The sequence below is a fragment of the Atheta coriaria genome, unplaced genomic scaffold (assembly GCF_025399875.1).
Source record: "Atheta coriaria isolate IRGN ID8LTWV9N9 unplaced genomic scaffold, Caltech_Dcor_3.1 hic_scaffold_6_pilon, whole genome shotgun sequence".
NCBI lineage: Eukaryota > Metazoa > Arthropoda > Insecta > Coleoptera > Staphylinidae > Dalotia > Dalotia coriaria.
The window spans coordinates 1,030,417-1,046,798 of record NW_027045448.1 but is presented as its reverse complement, the minus strand read 5'-3'; the positions used below and the strand labels follow the sequence as shown (position 1 = coordinate 1,046,798).

The 16,382-nt window shown below is 34.4% G+C and overlaps 6 protein-coding genes across 8 annotated transcripts in view; 1 reads left to right on the top strand and 5 right to left on the bottom strand.

The window, feature by feature from the left end:
* Nucleotides 1–286: 286 nt before the first annotated feature.
* On the bottom strand, nucleotides 287–1,393 carry LOC135793164 (EEF1A lysine methyltransferase 1). Its single transcript, XM_065303991.1, has 4 exons — nucleotides 1,119–1,393; nucleotides 901–1,051; nucleotides 628–837; nucleotides 287–567 (listed from the first exon to the last, which is right to left on the bottom strand). Exons 1-4 carry the CDS (start codon nucleotides 1,278–1,280, stop codon nucleotides 437–439), a joined length of 654 nt encoding a protein of 217 aa, XP_065160063.1. The 5' UTR covers nucleotides 1,281–1,393; the 3' UTR covers nucleotides 287–436.
* Nucleotides 1,394–2,563: 1,170 nt separating this feature from the next.
* Nucleotides 2,564–6,845, bottom strand: LOC135793160 (uncharacterized). Of its 3 annotated transcripts, XM_065303988.1 has the most exons (8): nucleotides 6,432–6,845; nucleotides 6,038–6,149; nucleotides 5,872–5,977; nucleotides 5,428–5,808; nucleotides 5,062–5,368; nucleotides 4,281–5,010; nucleotides 3,775–4,064; nucleotides 2,564–3,708 (listed from the first exon to the last, which is right to left on the bottom strand). In XM_065303988.1, the coding sequence occupies exons 2-7, from the start codon at nucleotides 6,111–6,113 to the stop codon at nucleotides 3,859–3,861; spliced, it is 1,806 nt and encodes a 601-aa protein (XP_065160060.1). In that variant the 5' UTR covers nucleotides 6,114–6,149; nucleotides 6,432–6,845; the 3' UTR covers nucleotides 2,564–3,708; nucleotides 3,775–3,858. The 3 variants fall into 3 exon arrangements, with proteins under 3 accessions (XP_065160060.1, XP_065160058.1, XP_065160059.1); XM_065303986.1 differs by having other exon boundaries at nucleotides 3,775–5,010; XM_065303987.1 differs by lacking the exon at nucleotides 6,432–6,845 and adding an exon at nucleotides 6,295–6,410 and having other exon boundaries at nucleotides 3,775–5,010.
* A 108-nt stretch (nucleotides 6,846–6,953) lies between these two features.
* Nucleotides 6,954–9,237, bottom strand: Arp3 (Actin-related protein 3). The gene is made up of 5 exons (XM_065303990.1): nucleotides 9,036–9,237; nucleotides 8,772–8,952; nucleotides 7,839–8,690; nucleotides 7,695–7,778; nucleotides 6,954–7,323 (listed from the first exon to the last, which is right to left on the bottom strand). Exons 1-5 carry the CDS (start codon nucleotides 9,083–9,085, stop codon nucleotides 7,228–7,230), a joined length of 1,263 nt encoding a protein of 420 aa, XP_065160062.1. The 5' UTR covers nucleotides 9,086–9,237; the 3' UTR covers nucleotides 6,954–7,227.
* Nucleotides 9,238–9,660: 423 nt separating this feature from the next.
* Nulp1 (Nuclear localized protein 1) lies at nucleotides 9,661–12,661 on the bottom strand. The gene is made up of 8 exons (XM_065303989.1): nucleotides 12,352–12,661; nucleotides 12,118–12,294; nucleotides 11,862–12,064; nucleotides 11,374–11,793; nucleotides 10,810–11,226; nucleotides 10,491–10,746; nucleotides 10,254–10,426; nucleotides 9,661–10,098 (listed from the first exon to the last, which is right to left on the bottom strand). Exons 1-8 carry the CDS (start codon nucleotides 12,484–12,486, stop codon nucleotides 9,891–9,893), a joined length of 1,989 nt encoding a protein of 662 aa, XP_065160061.1. The 5' UTR covers nucleotides 12,487–12,661; the 3' UTR covers nucleotides 9,661–9,890.
* A 594-nt stretch (nucleotides 12,662–13,255) lies between these two features.
* LOC135794227 (syntaxin-7) lies at nucleotides 13,256–14,919 on the bottom strand. Its single transcript, XM_065305433.1, has 4 exons — nucleotides 14,655–14,919; nucleotides 14,525–14,594; nucleotides 14,079–14,460; nucleotides 13,256–14,011 (listed from the first exon to the last, which is right to left on the bottom strand). Exons 1-4 carry the CDS (start codon nucleotides 14,758–14,760, stop codon nucleotides 13,763–13,765), a joined length of 807 nt encoding a protein of 268 aa, XP_065161505.1. The 5' UTR covers nucleotides 14,761–14,919; the 3' UTR covers nucleotides 13,256–13,762.
* Nucleotides 14,920–15,629: 710 nt separating this feature from the next.
* The window catches only part of LOC135794488 (titin-like), a 35,900-nt gene continuing 35,147 nt past the window's right edge, over nucleotides 15,630–16,382 (top strand). Inside the window, 1 exon segment of the mRNA XM_065305796.1 lies at nucleotides 15,630–15,702. Within this exon segment, the coding sequence (XP_065161868.1) occupies nucleotides 15,687–15,702 (16 nt within the window). The 5' untranslated portion in view covers nucleotides 15,630–15,686.

Genomic DNA, 16,382 nt, shown 5'->3' with positions numbered 1-16,382 from the left:
AAAATGTGAATATTTCATAGTTTTGATCATTTAAAAACTATTTGTGTATTTTTTCAAAAAAAAAACATTCAAAAACAAAAATTTACACAAAAGAAAAAACGATACATAAAGGTCAACATTGGAAGAAGTTATGGTTACTTGGAAATAAAAGCCATTTTTTTGAAAGCTTCATAACTTTTTCGAGATTAGGGAAAAAAATCTCAAAAAGTTGAAAAGAATGGAAAAGTTTCAGCTAAGTATAAAGTGGTCCGGGTCAAAAGTGGTCGATTTGGCATAGAATACCCCATATAGTATATTTATTTATTTGTCAAATTGATCTCACTGGATATAAGACTGTCTTTCATTTTTGCTGTACATCAAAATTCATTGACGTTCAGTATGGGATTAATAATTCTGATGAGAATGATTGTTTAAATGTATTTAATACAAAATACTACTATAACCAAGTACTTATGTTGAAATTAGCATAGCAATGGAAATCATTTGCTAAATTATTTTTATGCCCTGGATTAAAATTTGTTTTTTCTAATGATAAAAGTCTATGAGCCATTTCACCCATTACTGCACCTATAAAAACACAATTAAATATTAAACTGTTCAATTTCAAACAAAAATGAGGCAACTCACCAGTACATAATATTATTTTATTCTTGGCTAATAATTTTATAGTTGCTGCAGTTTTTATTAAGCATTCATCTGATAAAAATGGAGGATCAGCAATAACTAAATCATAATATTCCTTCCTATTTGAAGGGATACTTAAAGGTGCTTTATAATCATAAAATGTAAAATCTTCTCCATGTATGGCAAACCTTTTGTCAAATTCATAGAGATGAACTAAATCAAATAAAAATAAAATGTATCAAATGTGATATTTCAAACTACTTAAAAAAAACTTACTTATATGGTTTTCAGTGCTATTTAATTTCATTTTCTTGTAAAGTGATGGGCATGATAACAATGCAATATTACCAGATGGCCCAACACTTTCCAAAGCAATCTTTACAAGTGTTTGAATTGTTGCTGAATCATACCAAAATTGACTTAATTGCTAGACATAAATAAACAATCATGTTAATTTTAATTTTAAGCACTTCATGTGTACTGAAAATACATACCCAATCTTCACTCATATCAATATCTGCATCACTTTTGGCAATTTGAGATACTTCTAATTGGATAGCACTACGTTGTTCTTCTTCATTATAAAACTCTTGCAATGCAAGAAAAGTTTCGGCCGATAACTGAGGCACATCATCGTCGGAGTCATTATTAATCATTTTGTCAAAACTGATGATCAATGAAATGAATTTTGAATCAAATCGACTGCAATCAGCATGTGCAAATGCCGTTCTTGTTTTTGGTTACTTTTAATGTACAGGGTCATAATAAAGAGTAAATTAACTACAGGTTGTTTAAAAATGCAGAACGGCAGACCAACATACGCAATTTGCCCACTGTTTTCTTCTGATTATTTCAATTTTGTTTAATTAATCCAATTAAAAAGTTGTAGCATCTTTTGCAAATAAAAATAAAGAATTTAGCAATGACACAAGAAATATTTAAAAAGATTATTAAAAATATAATTTGTGTTAAAATAGCTTTACATAATACAGTATTGTACTTCGGGTACTTTGTAGACCTTAGGCTTCACCCTTACTTCAAAATTTAAAAAAATAAAACAAGGCCACTTACTATTTTCTCGTCTTTTCTGGTGGTTATGAGCACGTGTGAAGTGAAAACTGCTCTGAAATATGAAGAAGGCAAAGACAAAATCAAAAGTGACCAAAAAGAAGTGTCTAGATTGTTCAAGCAGCTTATTTAAACTTAAAGAACTATTTGATAAGAAGGGTGTAGTGCCAAAATTCGGCAAAATATTTAAAGCATGTAAGAAACATAACAAAGACAACATACTAATTATTTATAACTCTTACAAATTTGACAAACTACCCACTGCTACCTTAAGATCACTAAAATATGTAATACGGTCTGCTTACAAACAAATTCAAAACGCAAAATTGCGCAAACGAAGAATGAAACTCAAAGAGTTATCACATATAGATGAATTTACCGTGGAAGATGTCCCATTTGGTGAAATTAATAAAAGCACCAAACCTTTGGAAGTAGGAGGTGCAACATCTGCAGCAAACTTAGTTGATGATGATGATGATGATAAAGATTCAAGCACCACTGAAATTGTTATTCAGAATTCTGTTGCTGACCCACCAATTCCAAAAAATCAAAACAATTGCATTCCTGCAGAGGAGGACAGCTTGGGATTACTCAACTTCACAGAAGATTTTCAGCATTCACAAAATTTAGAGAGAGTAAAATTCTGGCAACAGTATGGGCATCCATTTGTAAAAGACTTGCCAGCTAGTCAATATGATATCCCTGATTTAAAAGACATCTGTCATGACCTGGGCTGGAACAGTCCTGGTTTGTCTCCAATTTATTAATTAGGTATTTTTTACCCTTTAACTATGAAATGATGTGATATTAAAACAATAAAATTTTGATTATGCAAACTTATTACATTGAGAATCTTTTTACTAATGAAAGGTAATTTTTGAAATCCTGTTTAATGAAAAATTATGAAACTATGTACATCTACATTGGCACGTTCATAACGCAAAATATCTAATCAATTCTTTCCTCAAGTAAATTATGTAAGTAATTATGTAACAAAGTGGCTAGTGTCCAATCTCAGAAAATGATTACAATAGGTACATAACTTAAATCAACTTCCTCCATTTGTCTGCCAAATTTTCAACGAACATAAATAACGAAAAATAACAATGAAGCCAAAAAACTGACACACCTTAATCTGTATATACAAGAATCACAGCCCAGAGTATATCAACACTTGAAATTTACAGCTTACTCAACAGCCAAGTCATGGCTCATCTGATTCACATTGAAAATAGTGTACGTTCATGTCGAGATTCTCCTTGGAGTCAAAGCCATCCATGCAGTAATGCACAGGTTGCAGTGAGTTCATTTCAAAGTACGTTGGACCACATGGTACGAAACTGTACGCGTAAGTGTTCAGATTATAATTAACTTCAACTGCAGCTTCCGGTTCGAGAGGCATTTCTGCCAGATATGACCGACCATTATGAACCGGCAACGGAAGCAAGCCATTGGTTGGCTGAATCGCTGTTAACTCGGCAATGCTGACCATTGGCGTCGCTGGATAGCTGATTTCAGTGGTTTCCTCTTCCGGCACAGCCATTCGCCGTTTCTTGAACGGCAAACGCGTTTCAGTGCCGGTTTTAACAGCCTGTACCAATAAACTTATCTCTTCTTCTGTGTAATTATTCTTGTGGATGGCTTTCAGAATGTCTGCATCAGGTTTTTCACTTGTTTCTATCTTGATTTCATGTTGCTTTATTTCATCATTTTTAGGTGCTGTAGTTGCAGTCATGTTTGATAAATCACACGGTCGGAAAGATGATAAATCAACAACGGGTTTCATTTGGAATAACTTCGGATCTGATGTTGGAATGCTGTCATAGTTTAAACGGTTTGGTAATATATGTTTCAATCGTTTTCTGTTTTTGTTCTGATTTTGAATTCGACTTAGTTCCACATAAGCGCGATCTACGTTCATATCTAAGCAAGAAATTAATTGCTTTCTTGATTTCTTACGTGAGAATGGCGAGAACTCCTTGTTTTCATGAAGCTTACTTGCTTCCAATAATACATCTAAATTTAGAAAGAAATTGTTTTACCAAATTGAGAATAACACACTAAATAAAACGATATATTTACCTGGAATGGATGGCATCGTTAAATGTCCAATTAACTCCTCATTGCAATAATATTTGCATACTGCAACGCCATCACTATTAAAAGTTATTGCTTTTTACCTCTCGAGGCATTTCTTTGGCAGTCCGTATTACTAATTTGATCCGTATCTCCATCCCCGCTATTTCGGCGACTTTTATTACTCAAATCCAAAGTCACAGCATCATCATAGTGTATTGTAACACCAGGAATAGAATACAAAGGGGGAGTATCGTTGTATTGTCCAGAATTGAGCATTGAATCCTCTATATCCACTAAACAATCAACGCGTTCGTTATTAAGCGGTGGTATTGTTGAAATATATTGATCTGGGGCTAAAGGGCAAACAATTTCATTCTCGGGCGTGAGAAAACCATTATGACGGATAAGATCTGGTTCGATGTGAACTTGTGTTGGCAAAATAGTGAATTCTTGCTCGCCGTTTACATCTTTTGGAGGCGTCTCATAGCCAAACTCAAACAGGTACTTACCGGACTCTTCATTTGCATCATTGTGATGGTTGTCATCTGAACTATTAATAGGTTGTTCAATTGAGTCCTCGACGTCTTGTGATAATGAAATTGTTTCTGGTTTTGATATACTCAGATATTCCTGAAGTTGATGAATCAAGTGGTTTTCTGCTTGGTGATCACACGTTTGGTCTTCTATTTTAGTATCATCAGAGAAAGCTATTTCAACTGGTTCATCTACTTGATTATTATCTTGTTTTCTTATTTCAACCATTTGGATCACACATTCATCAACATCTTCATTCAGAGTCAAATCAATAGTTGATTCAGTTAAGTCTACGGATTCAACTTTGGTAACAATTTCTACTTCGGCGACGTCAATATCGAAATCGCATATTTCATTCTGAATCTCCTCCTCTTGGAGTTCTTGGTTTTCTTCAACTTTTATACCTTCTGAAGATTGTCCGGTGGAAAGATCTGTTGCAATGTTTTCTTCAACTTTTATACCATCAGAAGATTGTCCAGTGGAAAGATCTGTTGAAATGTTTTCGGTAAATTCTTCTGCTGACTCCACAAGATAAATCTTTTTTTCATCCTGTGTGGAATTCAAACCGTTTTCCGTCTCAGTTTGATCCATTTCACATGAATCCACAAACGATATCGTTCTCTCATCTTGTGAGCTGGTTTCATAGCAGTCATAGTATGTGTTGAAGTCATCCTTACCGAACTTATCATAATCATTTATCATAGACTGAAAACAATCGTTTCAGCACTAATATTAAAATTATTACAACAAACTTACTTTATCTTGAGGTTCGTCCAATTTTTCTCTATCCTTTATGTATTTGAAATAATTAGTAATCATTTGTACTCTTCCTTTAGCAGTGTTTAAATCCGCAGTAACCCCTGAATCAAAGCACAAAATTTCATGCAACGTTTCAAAATTGTTCAAGTAACTAATTCGCTTATCAAATCTGTTGAAAAGTTTTCGTAACATTTGACTGTGATCCGACGAGGAAATAAACCTCTTGTATTTACAAAATAGTAAATAATATCCACACAAAGTTAGATCATCAAGCTTCGATATCTTGTTGTTAAATAAAACATTCCTAAAAAATGTGTTTTAATTATTACTTACTGATGTATAAATCGCTACAAAGTAACTTACTGGTACATATACTTCATTATTGAAACACTTGAGGTGGTTTTCCGATCAAATTTCATCTTAATTAAGCAATGCACAACATTTACATCCGACCAATAAAATGTGTACTTTAATTTCGATAAAATTTGCTTACTGCAATTAAGCAGTTGTTTGGACTTCGATAGTTTTGAATCGTTGTCTTTACTCAATAATGCTACTACATTGAGTTCCACTGTTCCATAGATGGACATAATTTCCTCAAGCAATCTACTTATAGCTGAATTTAGTTTGATATTTTTTCCATACATTTTCGTTTTTATTGTTTGTAGATGAGAGAGAATTAATCCGGGTAATTTCTCCCATGTGGGTTGGTCTATGAGTTTATTTAGATGTGTTCTTAGAGATCTATTAAAATTATTATAATATTAAGCTAACCCTGTGTCAAAAATTCTGATTAAAAACACTCACTTTATGTAGTATTCAAGATCTTGTATGATGGAATTTAAATGTAGATTTTCCAATAAAGCCTGCATCTCTTCATTCCATGGCACTTCAGGCTTCACTGACAACTGCCCTGGAATAGAAAATAATTTATGATAACACCATACTCCACACATTTAAACCAAAAGTATACCTAAGGTAACGCTGAATGATACATCATCTTCAGGCTCATGTAGTGACACAATCTTAGATTCTGTAGGTGTAGCCATTGTAAATGGCTAGGAACTATACCACCAAACACTTATCTACAACAAGAAAGGAATTAAATACTCATGAATATCATTATTAATAATATAGAATTGTCAAATACATTTGTAACATGAACAGAATGTTATTTGTTATCTGTCTGTTGCAACCTTTAAGAAGAACTTCACCCTGATTGATACTTACAAACACTGTAATTTACGACAATATAATACGAATTACAATCATATTTTTAACTGAATCAAGTCGACGCTGAACGCGAAAACTGCACAAACATGGCGATATTGAAAGGTTTACAGAAGGTTAATAAGAACAGTATGTACCTTGAGCAAAATTAATTGTTTCGCAATCTGCATGTATTAATAACTTCGGGTGAATCGTACGCAGCTAAGTGTTGATTGATTGTGCTGCCGCTGCCTGCATAGTTTTCCACAAAATGTTCATATCGACTGTGTGAACTGCACTGGTAGGAACATTCGCGAATCACCTGGCGCACAACAATCAGCGTTGTTTTCTCGCCTTTGGGAAATTTTTTAAGGCTGATGTGTGAGGTTAGGCTGGGAGGGAGTGAACGCAGAACAGGGCTTACAAATTTTCCAAATTGATCAAATTGGACAAACCAACTGTCCAAATGGATTAACATGAAATAAAAATAAACGCGTATTCATCTCAGCAGTTATAATCAAATATTTAGACAGCTCTTGATCTCAAAAAACAAAGTTTAAACACCCTGTAATTTAAAGGACTCTGTTCCAAAACAAAATCTCAATTATGAAATCGCGGTATTTATCACAAAAACGATTGATTATCGCCAAGTGCTTAGGTAATTTAGCCGCGTGTACAAATTGGCAGTAATATAAATTATTATTAATTCTTGTTGAATGAAAAACATAATATTACACTATTAAATATAAAGCAATAAAAATATGTATCAAATATTTAAATAAAATATGGAGGTAATGGTTAGATACTCATATTTTGATTAATGAAATACAATTTCGCAAACAGACGAACTAATTTCAATCGCATATGTTACAATACAACAATGTGTGTTGGGGTTCTCTCTAATTGATCAGTATGTTGAATATATAAACGAAATTAAAAACACGTCATTCGAATTTAAGTCATCGTCCCAAATACTGGATTGTGCCTGCAAATACTCGGTCCGTATTCCTCGTACTCGGCCTTCTTGTGGCAGACTTGATAAAATTCAGGCTGAAAAATATAAGAACAATTCAATTAAGCTCTTCCACAATAATATGTTCATATGCTACTAAAATCATATATTTTTATGTGATTTCTACGCTTAAATTGCAATTTGCAACTCTTTTATGCAAAGGAAAATTAAGCAACTACGTACTTGTAAATTTCTAAAGAATTCGTTTGTGTATTTTTTCACACACAGTAAAACTTTGATGTAGTCATGGGTATTGCATGATTCATCATTCAAACAAGAAAAAGAAAGACAATAGGTCAACTTTGTTCACAAACTTGATTACGCGGTTGGTTACCGTCGGCTTAAAATCAGCCACAAAATTGAAAATATAACAAGTTGCATTACTTTACGATAAATGAATGAAACTTACCGTGGATGCAAGCATGCTACCTCCGAACCACACGGCATATCGTTGCATGTGATGCGAAACAACTTGCACATCAATAGGTTTTGGCTAAAAATAATGCAAAGTTACATTAAATATAAAAACGTAGATAGAAATTTAAATATTTACCTTTATCCTACCACCGCCTAAACTTTCGCTATAGCGTAATCTAGTATCTACGGTGCGTTTAATATCCCTTTGAAGTCTTCGCCCAAAGTCTTTGAACATCGTGGATCCACCAGACAGTACGATGTTATTATATAACGGCCGACGGACGTCAATCGGACAATTTTGAATCACATCATCGACGATTTCCGAAATCGGTGTGGTAAAATCAGGATTTGAAAACTCCGGATGGAAGAAGATCTCCGGTCCCAAGAAGCGCTCATAGCCAACGTCGACGCTGAACGGCTGTTTGGTGACGGAATTGACGCCCTCGTACTTCTTCATCCACTTCGCCGGATCCGTATCGTATTTGGCGAATTCTTTGGCAATGTCTGGGCAAATGTAACAGTGCTTTTCTTTGATTGCCTTCGCGGTTTCAAGCGACTGCTCGGGAGGAATGCCAATCTCACGCTCGCGCAGCAGTGACTGGATGAAATAGGTAATGTTTCTTCCAGCAATAGGAATGTGCTTAATACAACTACCGATAACATAGCCCTCGGCGACGGGAATTACGTGCGTCACACCGTCGCCACTATCAATAACAATGCCGGTGAGCGTTCGGTCCGCAATGGGACGGGACACCCAACTGGCGGCTAAAGCAAGCACAGCTTGCACCGCAATATACAAGCCGGGCACATTGAAGGACTCGAACATTATTTCGGCAGTGTATTCACGATTTTCAGGCGTGTTTAATGGCGGCTCTGTTAACAAGAAGTAGTGATCCTCAGGCTCTGCCCGCAAATAACGAAATATACATTGTCCTAGGAATTTCTCCATTAAATCCCAATCTTCTACCAGTCCATGTCTGACTGGATACTATCAACAAAACACAAGAAATATTAAGACTTTATTCATTTAATTAATTATACTAATCAAGATTAATTATTTTACACTTACTTTAACAGCATATCCAGAAGCCTCAAATGCCTCATCCCCAATAAAGAAATCTAAATCTTCAACACCTTTGCCAACTCGATGCCGCGCTTGATCGCCGATTTTCGCCGACTCCTTGATAGCAATGGTTGAGGGTATAATAAATTGCGGTTCTTTATTTGGGGAGTAGCCCAGTTTTGTGTAACTAAATAAATAAAGCGTATAAAACGCGATTACAACAGTGCATTGAATATTGAATTAAAGTTGTGTGGTTATGTCAATGCTTACCCAGTGCCCACATCAATAACACAAGCTGGTAGTGTTCCAGACATTTCCATCGGCAGAGGCTTCCAGTTTTTGCTATAAAATAAAATTAACAACCACACCTACAAACTAAAATTGTTGACAATTTTGTGATAACTAATCGCTCTAAATAATGACTAAAACCGATTGAACCGCACCTCCGCCAAGTCAGTATGGCCAACTCAAAATCCCAATCATAATAATATTTTGGTGTGAAACTGAGTAGGCAACACACATCGCTCAAAAATAGATTTCTACCGAGTATCAGAAATATGAAATTTAGTTATTAAATTAGCCAGATATTTACAATTACAGATTAATAAATAATATAATAAATGTGTAATGTGAGGTTTTGGTTAAGAAAAAACGAACAGCAAAGAAAATTATGAAAGCACAAGATTAAATAGGATTTGTCTTTATGGATTACTATACTACGAGTATTTTCTAAAATTAGTAATGTCCGTCGAAATTTAAGAGTGCGTAAGTGTTGAATTTTATTAGACTAAGAACTTTGATAATTGCCAATATATTCACTGAAAACGTATAGTGCCTTTTGAACAAGAGGTCAGTTAAATCTACGTATGTGTCATTTTTTATATAAAAATAATAATTTGAATTGTGATTCTTTAATATGATTTGTTTGAAACATGTGGGCCACCAATTAACAATATTCCTTTTTTTCGCTGTGAAATTCACCTCGGATTACACGTGTAGTTATGCAGATTGCACAATGCAATTCAATGTATTGAATGAATTTAATTCAAACAATAAACATGTAAAAATCACAACAGTTGCGTTGTATTTTCGAAAGTGTGTATATTATAAGTAGCATTTTTGTCACTATGTTAAGTAGTTGTTGGGGTCATCATCGTCGCTGTCATCGTTCTCGTCTACGTCAGCCTCCACCGGCACTTCTGCTAGACGAATGTTGCTCAGTAAATCCCTGATTGCACCGACAAGAGATGCGACACTCATTCGCAGATCGCCACCTTCGGCACCACCCTCATTGCCTGCTCCTTCAACTAGTGCATGAGCACCTTCCACATTCCTAAAGGTAAAAACATAATGCACAAATTATTTTCTATGCATGCGTATCTCTACGATTAATAAAAGAAATAAATAATATATTATTAACTATTGCATTAAAACTGTTTTCACTGTTTTACTTTTGGAATCAATTTGTAACATGATAAAAATACTCACTCTAATAAGTTGTTGTCTGGAAGTTCGTTATTAAAATTGGGCAAGAGCGAACGGAAGAACATGCCCAGCGTGCTACCTGATTGTGTTGTTCTTGGTCGATTGTTTCGAGCATAAATATTAATGGAATCAAGCGGTGGAAACGGATCAAACGCCATGATACCAATTCCGGAATCCTAAACAAACCCAATTAAAAATAATAAATCATAAATAAAAATAAATATGAGACATTATACATACATCAGCTTGCGGACTAATAGTCACACCTTTCATGTCAGATAAAAGAATGTGACGGCTGATATTTCTGGGCAGAATACCCTGATAACGCATGTTCCTCTTCTTCTCATATTCCTTCGCCAACGGATCACCCGCATCAACGCGGTCCAACACAGCATGCACATTCCTCTCCAACCAATGCAACAAGTCAGCCTCCTTCCAAACATGATACGAACGATGCACGTACAAATTAATTAACTGAGCGAGAGCGGGTGGTTGCCTATATAGAGTAATAATATTATCATTAATAAGTAAACTTTGCAAGAAATATAAAGAAACATACTTATTTTGTGAATTAGGTCCGAAGAATTCATGTTTGGCGACCCGATTATCAATCTGCACCGAGCATTTCTCCAATAAAACCATCACTGTACCAGGGAACATCAACAGCGCATCTTGCAGCAATTGGTCCGCCATTTTGTAGTCTCCATTGGATAAATAGTAATGCGCGATGGGAAGCGAGAAAGCAAAGTTGGGCAGCTGCGATAAATTCATTGTCGGTTCCCATTCGTTGTACAAATCGACGAACCACTGGTATTCTCTCGACCGCAGAGCGTAGAAATCCAATGCCAGTCTGATTGCCAAGGGATCACCTTCCGGATCAAGTGATAGAATCACTTTGCAAAACTCCAATGCAGTTCGGTAACACGCACGACTGCCCACGTTTAACAAGTGCTTGAAGAGGGTTATAAAAAGTGCTCTATAACAAAGAATAAAAGCCTCCATAAATATAACATCAACGTTGGATACTTAATTAGAAATAGTTTAAAGTTTAAGGTATTTACCCTAACAAATTATGTGAGAAAAAATTAAAATTGTGAAATTTTTAACTTTTATAACTTTATACCTGTTTTCTTGTCTTCTATAATCCATCCTGCAGTTTCCTGTAGCAATGTTGAAGCATGGATGAAATGCGCATTCCAAAAAGTACAACGCTCTCTCAATAATTTCGGCAGCCATTGCAAGATTTTCGCTAATCTTGCAAAGATCAGAGACTTGAATAAGCGCGTCAATATGATAGGGATGTTCATTGATAATTTCAACTATATTATTAGGATTAATACTCTCCACCGCATCGAAGAACCGATTTTGAATGACACGATAATTTACGCTATGCTCGAAGTTGAATAGTTGGACCCCTGCACTGCCCTTGGAATCACTCACACTCATTGACAGGCCAGTCTTTGTGATTTGTGGCCAATTGTCTTTCATTGAAACCAGCCATGTGGCTTTTACATGTCCCCTGACACTCCTGTGTTTCTTCTTACTACAATTACATTGATTGTTAATTATAAAGTACAAAAAATAAAATTTTATTTAAGTTATCTAACTTACTGCTCAGTTTGAATGATTTTAGAACCAAAAATTCGTTTTAGTTCATTATTTGGATTCAAATGTTTGTGTTGAACATTGAGAATGTTTCTCTTACTGTTCAGTAACTTATCAACTTTTACCATGCCAATATTGCTTTGCCTTGAAATAACAGCATCACCCAGAATTTTATTCACCTCCCTGACTGATCTTTCCACCTCATCCATCTAAATAAAATTAATTAAAATAAAAACTATAAATTATACAAAAGATACAAAACCTCAGCATTATCTTCACTACTCCTCTCAGCTGTAACAGACTTCCCTGATTTCTTCTTCTTCTTCTTTTTCTTTCGCTTGGTGGATTCATGAATATCATTGCCTTCACATGACTTGTTGGCTTCAGTTTCATTATCATCCTCTTTGACTTCACTTTCAGAGTATGACATCTGGTTCAACTGAAAGAATCGGCTAAATCAATAAATGAAACAATTACGATTTGAGTCCCAACTCACCAAATCATATCGGTTTACGTTTAATTGCTTCCTTCTGGCACCACCACTTGGCAATTCATTTTCAATCTCATTATCAGACACCTCATCATTCAACTCGGTGTCGCCCTGAATCTTACGCAGTACCCTCGATGACATTCTAGCTAATTGAGTGTCACCAGTTTGGTTTGAAGCATATGTTGATATTTTATCCGGACGGTGCAGAAAAATACGCGAAAAACATTATCAACTATTTATGCCGTTTTCAATTATTGACGTTTCGCCCGTTTTTGCTCGCTGCGCTCACTCGAAAGGAAGTGTCAAATGACAGCTGACTACAGAATTGACCTTCTAGCAACGGCGGGAATTTTGACCTTACCAATTTTTTATTGATCCTTACCTTTAGTTGTTTCATTATGAACTTTCATTAGAGCGTTGAATACAGGTAGGCACAACGTCCGCAAGAAAATCAATGTAAATATTTTAGTAAGTACGGAAAAAAACTCTACTACATGTCAAAAACAAGATGAAAAAGTAAGCATTGTGATTAATTTGACAGACAATCTAAAGCAAGGAAAGTACACAATTTAGTAGTAGTCATTGGATAATAGATAATATCAATTAATAATATGGTGAGCTAAATATGACATTTATTCCATGATAATCGTTAGAAGCAATTAAAGAATTACTTTCCCACGCCTTTAAATTTATTTATTTATTGCCAAACAAGGTTTTGTTTAACAGCAATGGAAATTTACCTCTTACTCATAATTATCATGAATAAATAATGTTTCTTTGCATTTTTATGTCTTATCTTTCTGGTTCTAAAAGAAAATTAAAACAGTGAGGTAAAGTAAAAGTGTTTCTGAATAAAAAATATTCACTACCACAATGTTATCTTACAAAAACACATTTTTATCAACAACAGTTGAGAAGTTATCTGTTGGTTTTATTACTGTATTTTATGATTAACATAATTTACATATGACCATCTCTTAATTTATCGTTCTTATATTTTGAAGCTCAAATTTATTCAACATCAGATAATAAATCCCAATAACCAAATCACAGTTATTGACTATTCCTATATTACAGCATTATCATATCATACATTAATAAATTAATAATCAAGTTTCTGAAATTCATTAAAGTCAGTTTAACAAAGTTCCAACTCATCCAATATAGATCTGTATAAGTATTTGCAATAAAATAATTATAAAAATAGAATGTGCAATAATATTTCGGTTAATATAGGTATTATATACGTTCGCGTATGGAATATCAGTAATCATATTAAATATTAAAACATCCCAGAATAAATTATACACTCATCAGGAAAAGTTTTATAAGAGTTAAAGCAAGTGAAACATGATTAACTAAAAGCAACTTTCACTACAGTTGCAATCGAAATAAAACATTGGTGAATCAGCAGAATTTAGTTGGATTGCCATGCAATAATAATAATTATCACTGCCAGAATAACAGCAGCAATAATTGCTAGGTATAATTTCTTCTTACGGATCTTGTTTTTGTAAGTGCTTGCCTCTCGCAGCTGACTAGCGCCTTGCGATACATAATGTTCAGTGTGCTCAACGCTCGCTTCGATACTATCAACAATTTCGCCTTGTTCGTGAACCATTGCACCAAGCTCTTTGAATATTTGATTCACATCTTGAATATCATTCTGGGAAAGTATAAATAATGAAATAATATTGATTGACATTCACATAAATCAATCATTGCATATTTACCTCCAACTGTCTAATGGACTGTTCCTGTTCTTCAAGCACCCGTAATTCTTGTTCCTCTTGCATCACCTGTTGTTGCTGTTGCTGCCTAGATGCATTACTATCTTGAAGCTCAATCAATTGTTGTTCTTTCTTGTTGGAAAAAATATCACTGTAGTTCTTCTCCCTGGCCCTGTTCACCTCTTCCTTTTCTTTACTGGCAGCACTCCTCTGTGCTTGCTGAAACATGGTCAATGCAGTGGTAAACTCATCTTGCAATCTCTCCTTTTGCATCTTCCTCTGCCTCTGTTCTGATTGTATGAGAGATGCTGGGACATTATGCAAGTCTTTGATGTATCCACTTGTGTCTTTCACTAGCTGCTGTGTATAATGTTGAATGTTATGTCTGAAAATGATAAATTTATATGCATTGATGATTGATATGTTCTAGTAATATGGTAACTTATTACAATTGTTTCCGTAACTCCTGTGAATCTTGATTAGTTCCAATCTGGTTGACCATTCTCTGCATAGATGATACTGTGACAGAGCATTTAATTATTGTAATGAATACAACAGTAGAATTAAAAAAGAACGCACCATTTTGTGAGATTTTCTGTATGCTTGTTCCAATTGTTTGTGAAAGCTTCTGGAAATCCTGTTCCCGATTCGAACTGCCATTTTGGTAGGATGAGAAACTCTCCATATTTAATGTTAAGGAACGGTGTGTTTAAATGTGATAATTGTTTTATTACTGGACAATCACAACAGATATCAGCGTATAGATTAAACTGTTTTACGACGAAATGCAGCAAAATCGAGTTAGTCACTCAGGTTAGTCAAGGACGTTGTCATCACTTGACAGCTGGAATCAAATTGATTAACGAGTAAGCTTGGTTGCATACCAGTAAAAGTATTTTTTAAATTTGTTAATTTTATTATTCATCTTTATCATTCAAAAGAAAACCAGTAAAACAATTATACTAAAACTAATTCCCCAAATGGTGTAAATATAACAAAATTTAAATAATTGTTGGCGAATCATTTTTAAAACAACCAATAATAGATTGAAGATATATCTTCGTTTGGATAATGCCAAAAGTTCTGCACGAATCGTAAGTAAAAAAAGCAAAATCCTTTTTAACTATATTATATTTACTTTATAGGTACAAGTAATAAGTAAAAGTAAAAGTAAGATAGAAAATATTTTGTATTATCCTTTATAGTAGCATTTAAGAAATTTAAAATGTACTTCCGCCCACAAACGCATAAAAATACCATTATTTAGTAATAAACATAAAAATACTTCTGTTTACGTCCTACCCGGTATAAACCAATTTTAGTTGATGGTGATGATGCTAATTACCTGCAACGAAGTTCAATTTATTATAAAAGATTTAAATGCTATTAAATTATCTCTAAATTCCGCATAAATCATCAAAATATTTATTAAAATAGCAGGTTTTTATAATTAAAATTTTGTGGCGCTAAAACTGAAGGTAAAGTATAAAATTTGGTCGAACGCCGAGCTTGCTAAGCCGGTTGACGTTGCTCCTGTTTTAGCCCAAGCTCAGTCAGTAGTACGCGCGGTGCAGTCAATCTAATGGGAACCTATAAGTTCAATTAACAGACATGCGAATTGTATCAGGTCAGTTGGATAATTTATTATTTTTATTCCTCAATCGCCTTCATCATCATGTCCTTTCCTTGAACTTTTTAAATTTCATCAAATATACTCATCTTCTTTACATATCACAGCTTACATTAATTAATACTGATAAAGCAAATAACAAAATCAACGTAGGTAAAAAGTTTTGAATTATTTATTAACTGCTTTGGTTTACTTAGCGCAAAATACTCATACTTCTGGGAACCCGAAAATGTAAAAATAAAAAGCAACGCAATTTAAATACCATGCCGGCCGTCGTTATGATGATTTCACCGCAACTTATTAATTTTATTAATCGACGCAGGATGAATTCACACTTGGTTGAGTAATTTTGCGCAGCACTAAACGAAATTTTCGAATCGATTTCGTGCGTCTGGTGCGTGCCGACCGAGTGCAAATACATAGTTCGGTTTTTAAAGCAAGTTAAATTCTCTGCGTGCATGGGTGGTGCGCGATGGAGGCCGGTTCGAAATGGGTTTAAGAGCGGAAAGCAATGCGGAAGTGCATGTATTGGGTGTAAATGCTATTAAACATTCGCGTAAGGTCCATGTCTAACACAACTGGTGTTAAAGTTTTTCTCTTTTTTCGCTCCGCCAGTGCTATTAATAGATATTTTACTTTATTTTCAGAAACAAATCATACATACACACCGCACACAC

Bases quoted from the DNA above. Each gene is read 5' to 3' on its own strand.
- LOC135793164 (XM_065303991.1), bottom strand. From the start codon at position 1,280: ATGATTAATAATGACTCCGACGATGATGTGCCTCAGTTATCGGCCGAA. The intron at 1,052-1,118 runs GTATGTATTTTC...ATTTATGTCTAG, and splicing joins TTGATATGAGTGAAGATTGG to CAATTAAGTCAATTTTGGTA. The intron at 568-627 runs GTGAGTTGCCTC...GTGTTTTTATAG, and splicing joins TAAAATAATATTATGTACTG to GTGCAGTAATGGGTGAAATG.
- Arp3 (XM_065303990.1), bottom strand. From the start codon at position 9,085: ATGGAAATGTCTGGAACACTACCAGCTTGTGTTATTGATGTGGGCACT. The intron at 7,779-7,838 runs GTAAATATTTAA...CATTATTTTTAG, and splicing joins TAGGCGGTGGTAGGATAAAG to CCAAAACCTATTGATGTGCA. The intron at 7,324-7,694 runs GTAAGTTTCATT...TATATTTTTCAG, and splicing joins GTAGCATGCTTGCATCCACG to CCTGAATTTTATCAAGTCTG.
- LOC135794227 (XM_065305433.1), bottom strand. From the start codon at position 14,760: ATGGAGAGTTTCTCATCCTACCAAAATGGCAGTTCGAATCGGGAACAG. The intron at 14,595-14,654 runs GTGCGTTCTTTT...GCTCTGTCACAG, and splicing joins ACAGAAAATCTCACAAAATG to TATCATCTATGCAGAGAATG. The intron at 14,012-14,078 runs GTAAATATGCAA...ATACTTTCCCAG, and splicing joins AGTCCATTAGACAGTTGGAG to AATGATATTCAAGATGTGAA.
- Nulp1 (XM_065303989.1), bottom strand. From the start codon at position 12,486: ATGTCATCGAGGGTACTGCGTAAGATTCAGGGCGACACCGAGTTGAAT. The intron at 12,295-12,351 runs GTGAGTTGGGAC...CGATTCTTTCAG, and splicing joins ACGTAAACCGATATGATTTG to TTGAACCAGATGTCATACTC. The intron at 10,099-10,253 runs GTGAGTATTTTT...TTTTACCTTTAG, and splicing joins CCAGACAACAACTTATTAGA to GAATGTGGAAGGTGCTCATG.
- LOC135793160 (XM_065303986.1), bottom strand. From the start codon at position 6,113: ATGGCTACACCTACAGAATCTAAGATTGTGTCACTACATGAGCCTGAA. The intron at 5,978-6,037 runs GTATACTTTTGG...TTTCTATTCCAG, and splicing joins ATCATTCAGCGTTACCTTAG to GGCAGTTGTCAGTGAAGCCT. The intron at 5,809-5,871 runs GTGAGTGTTTTT...TAATTTTAATAG, and splicing joins GATCTTGAATACTACATAAA to ATCTCTAAGAACACATCTAA.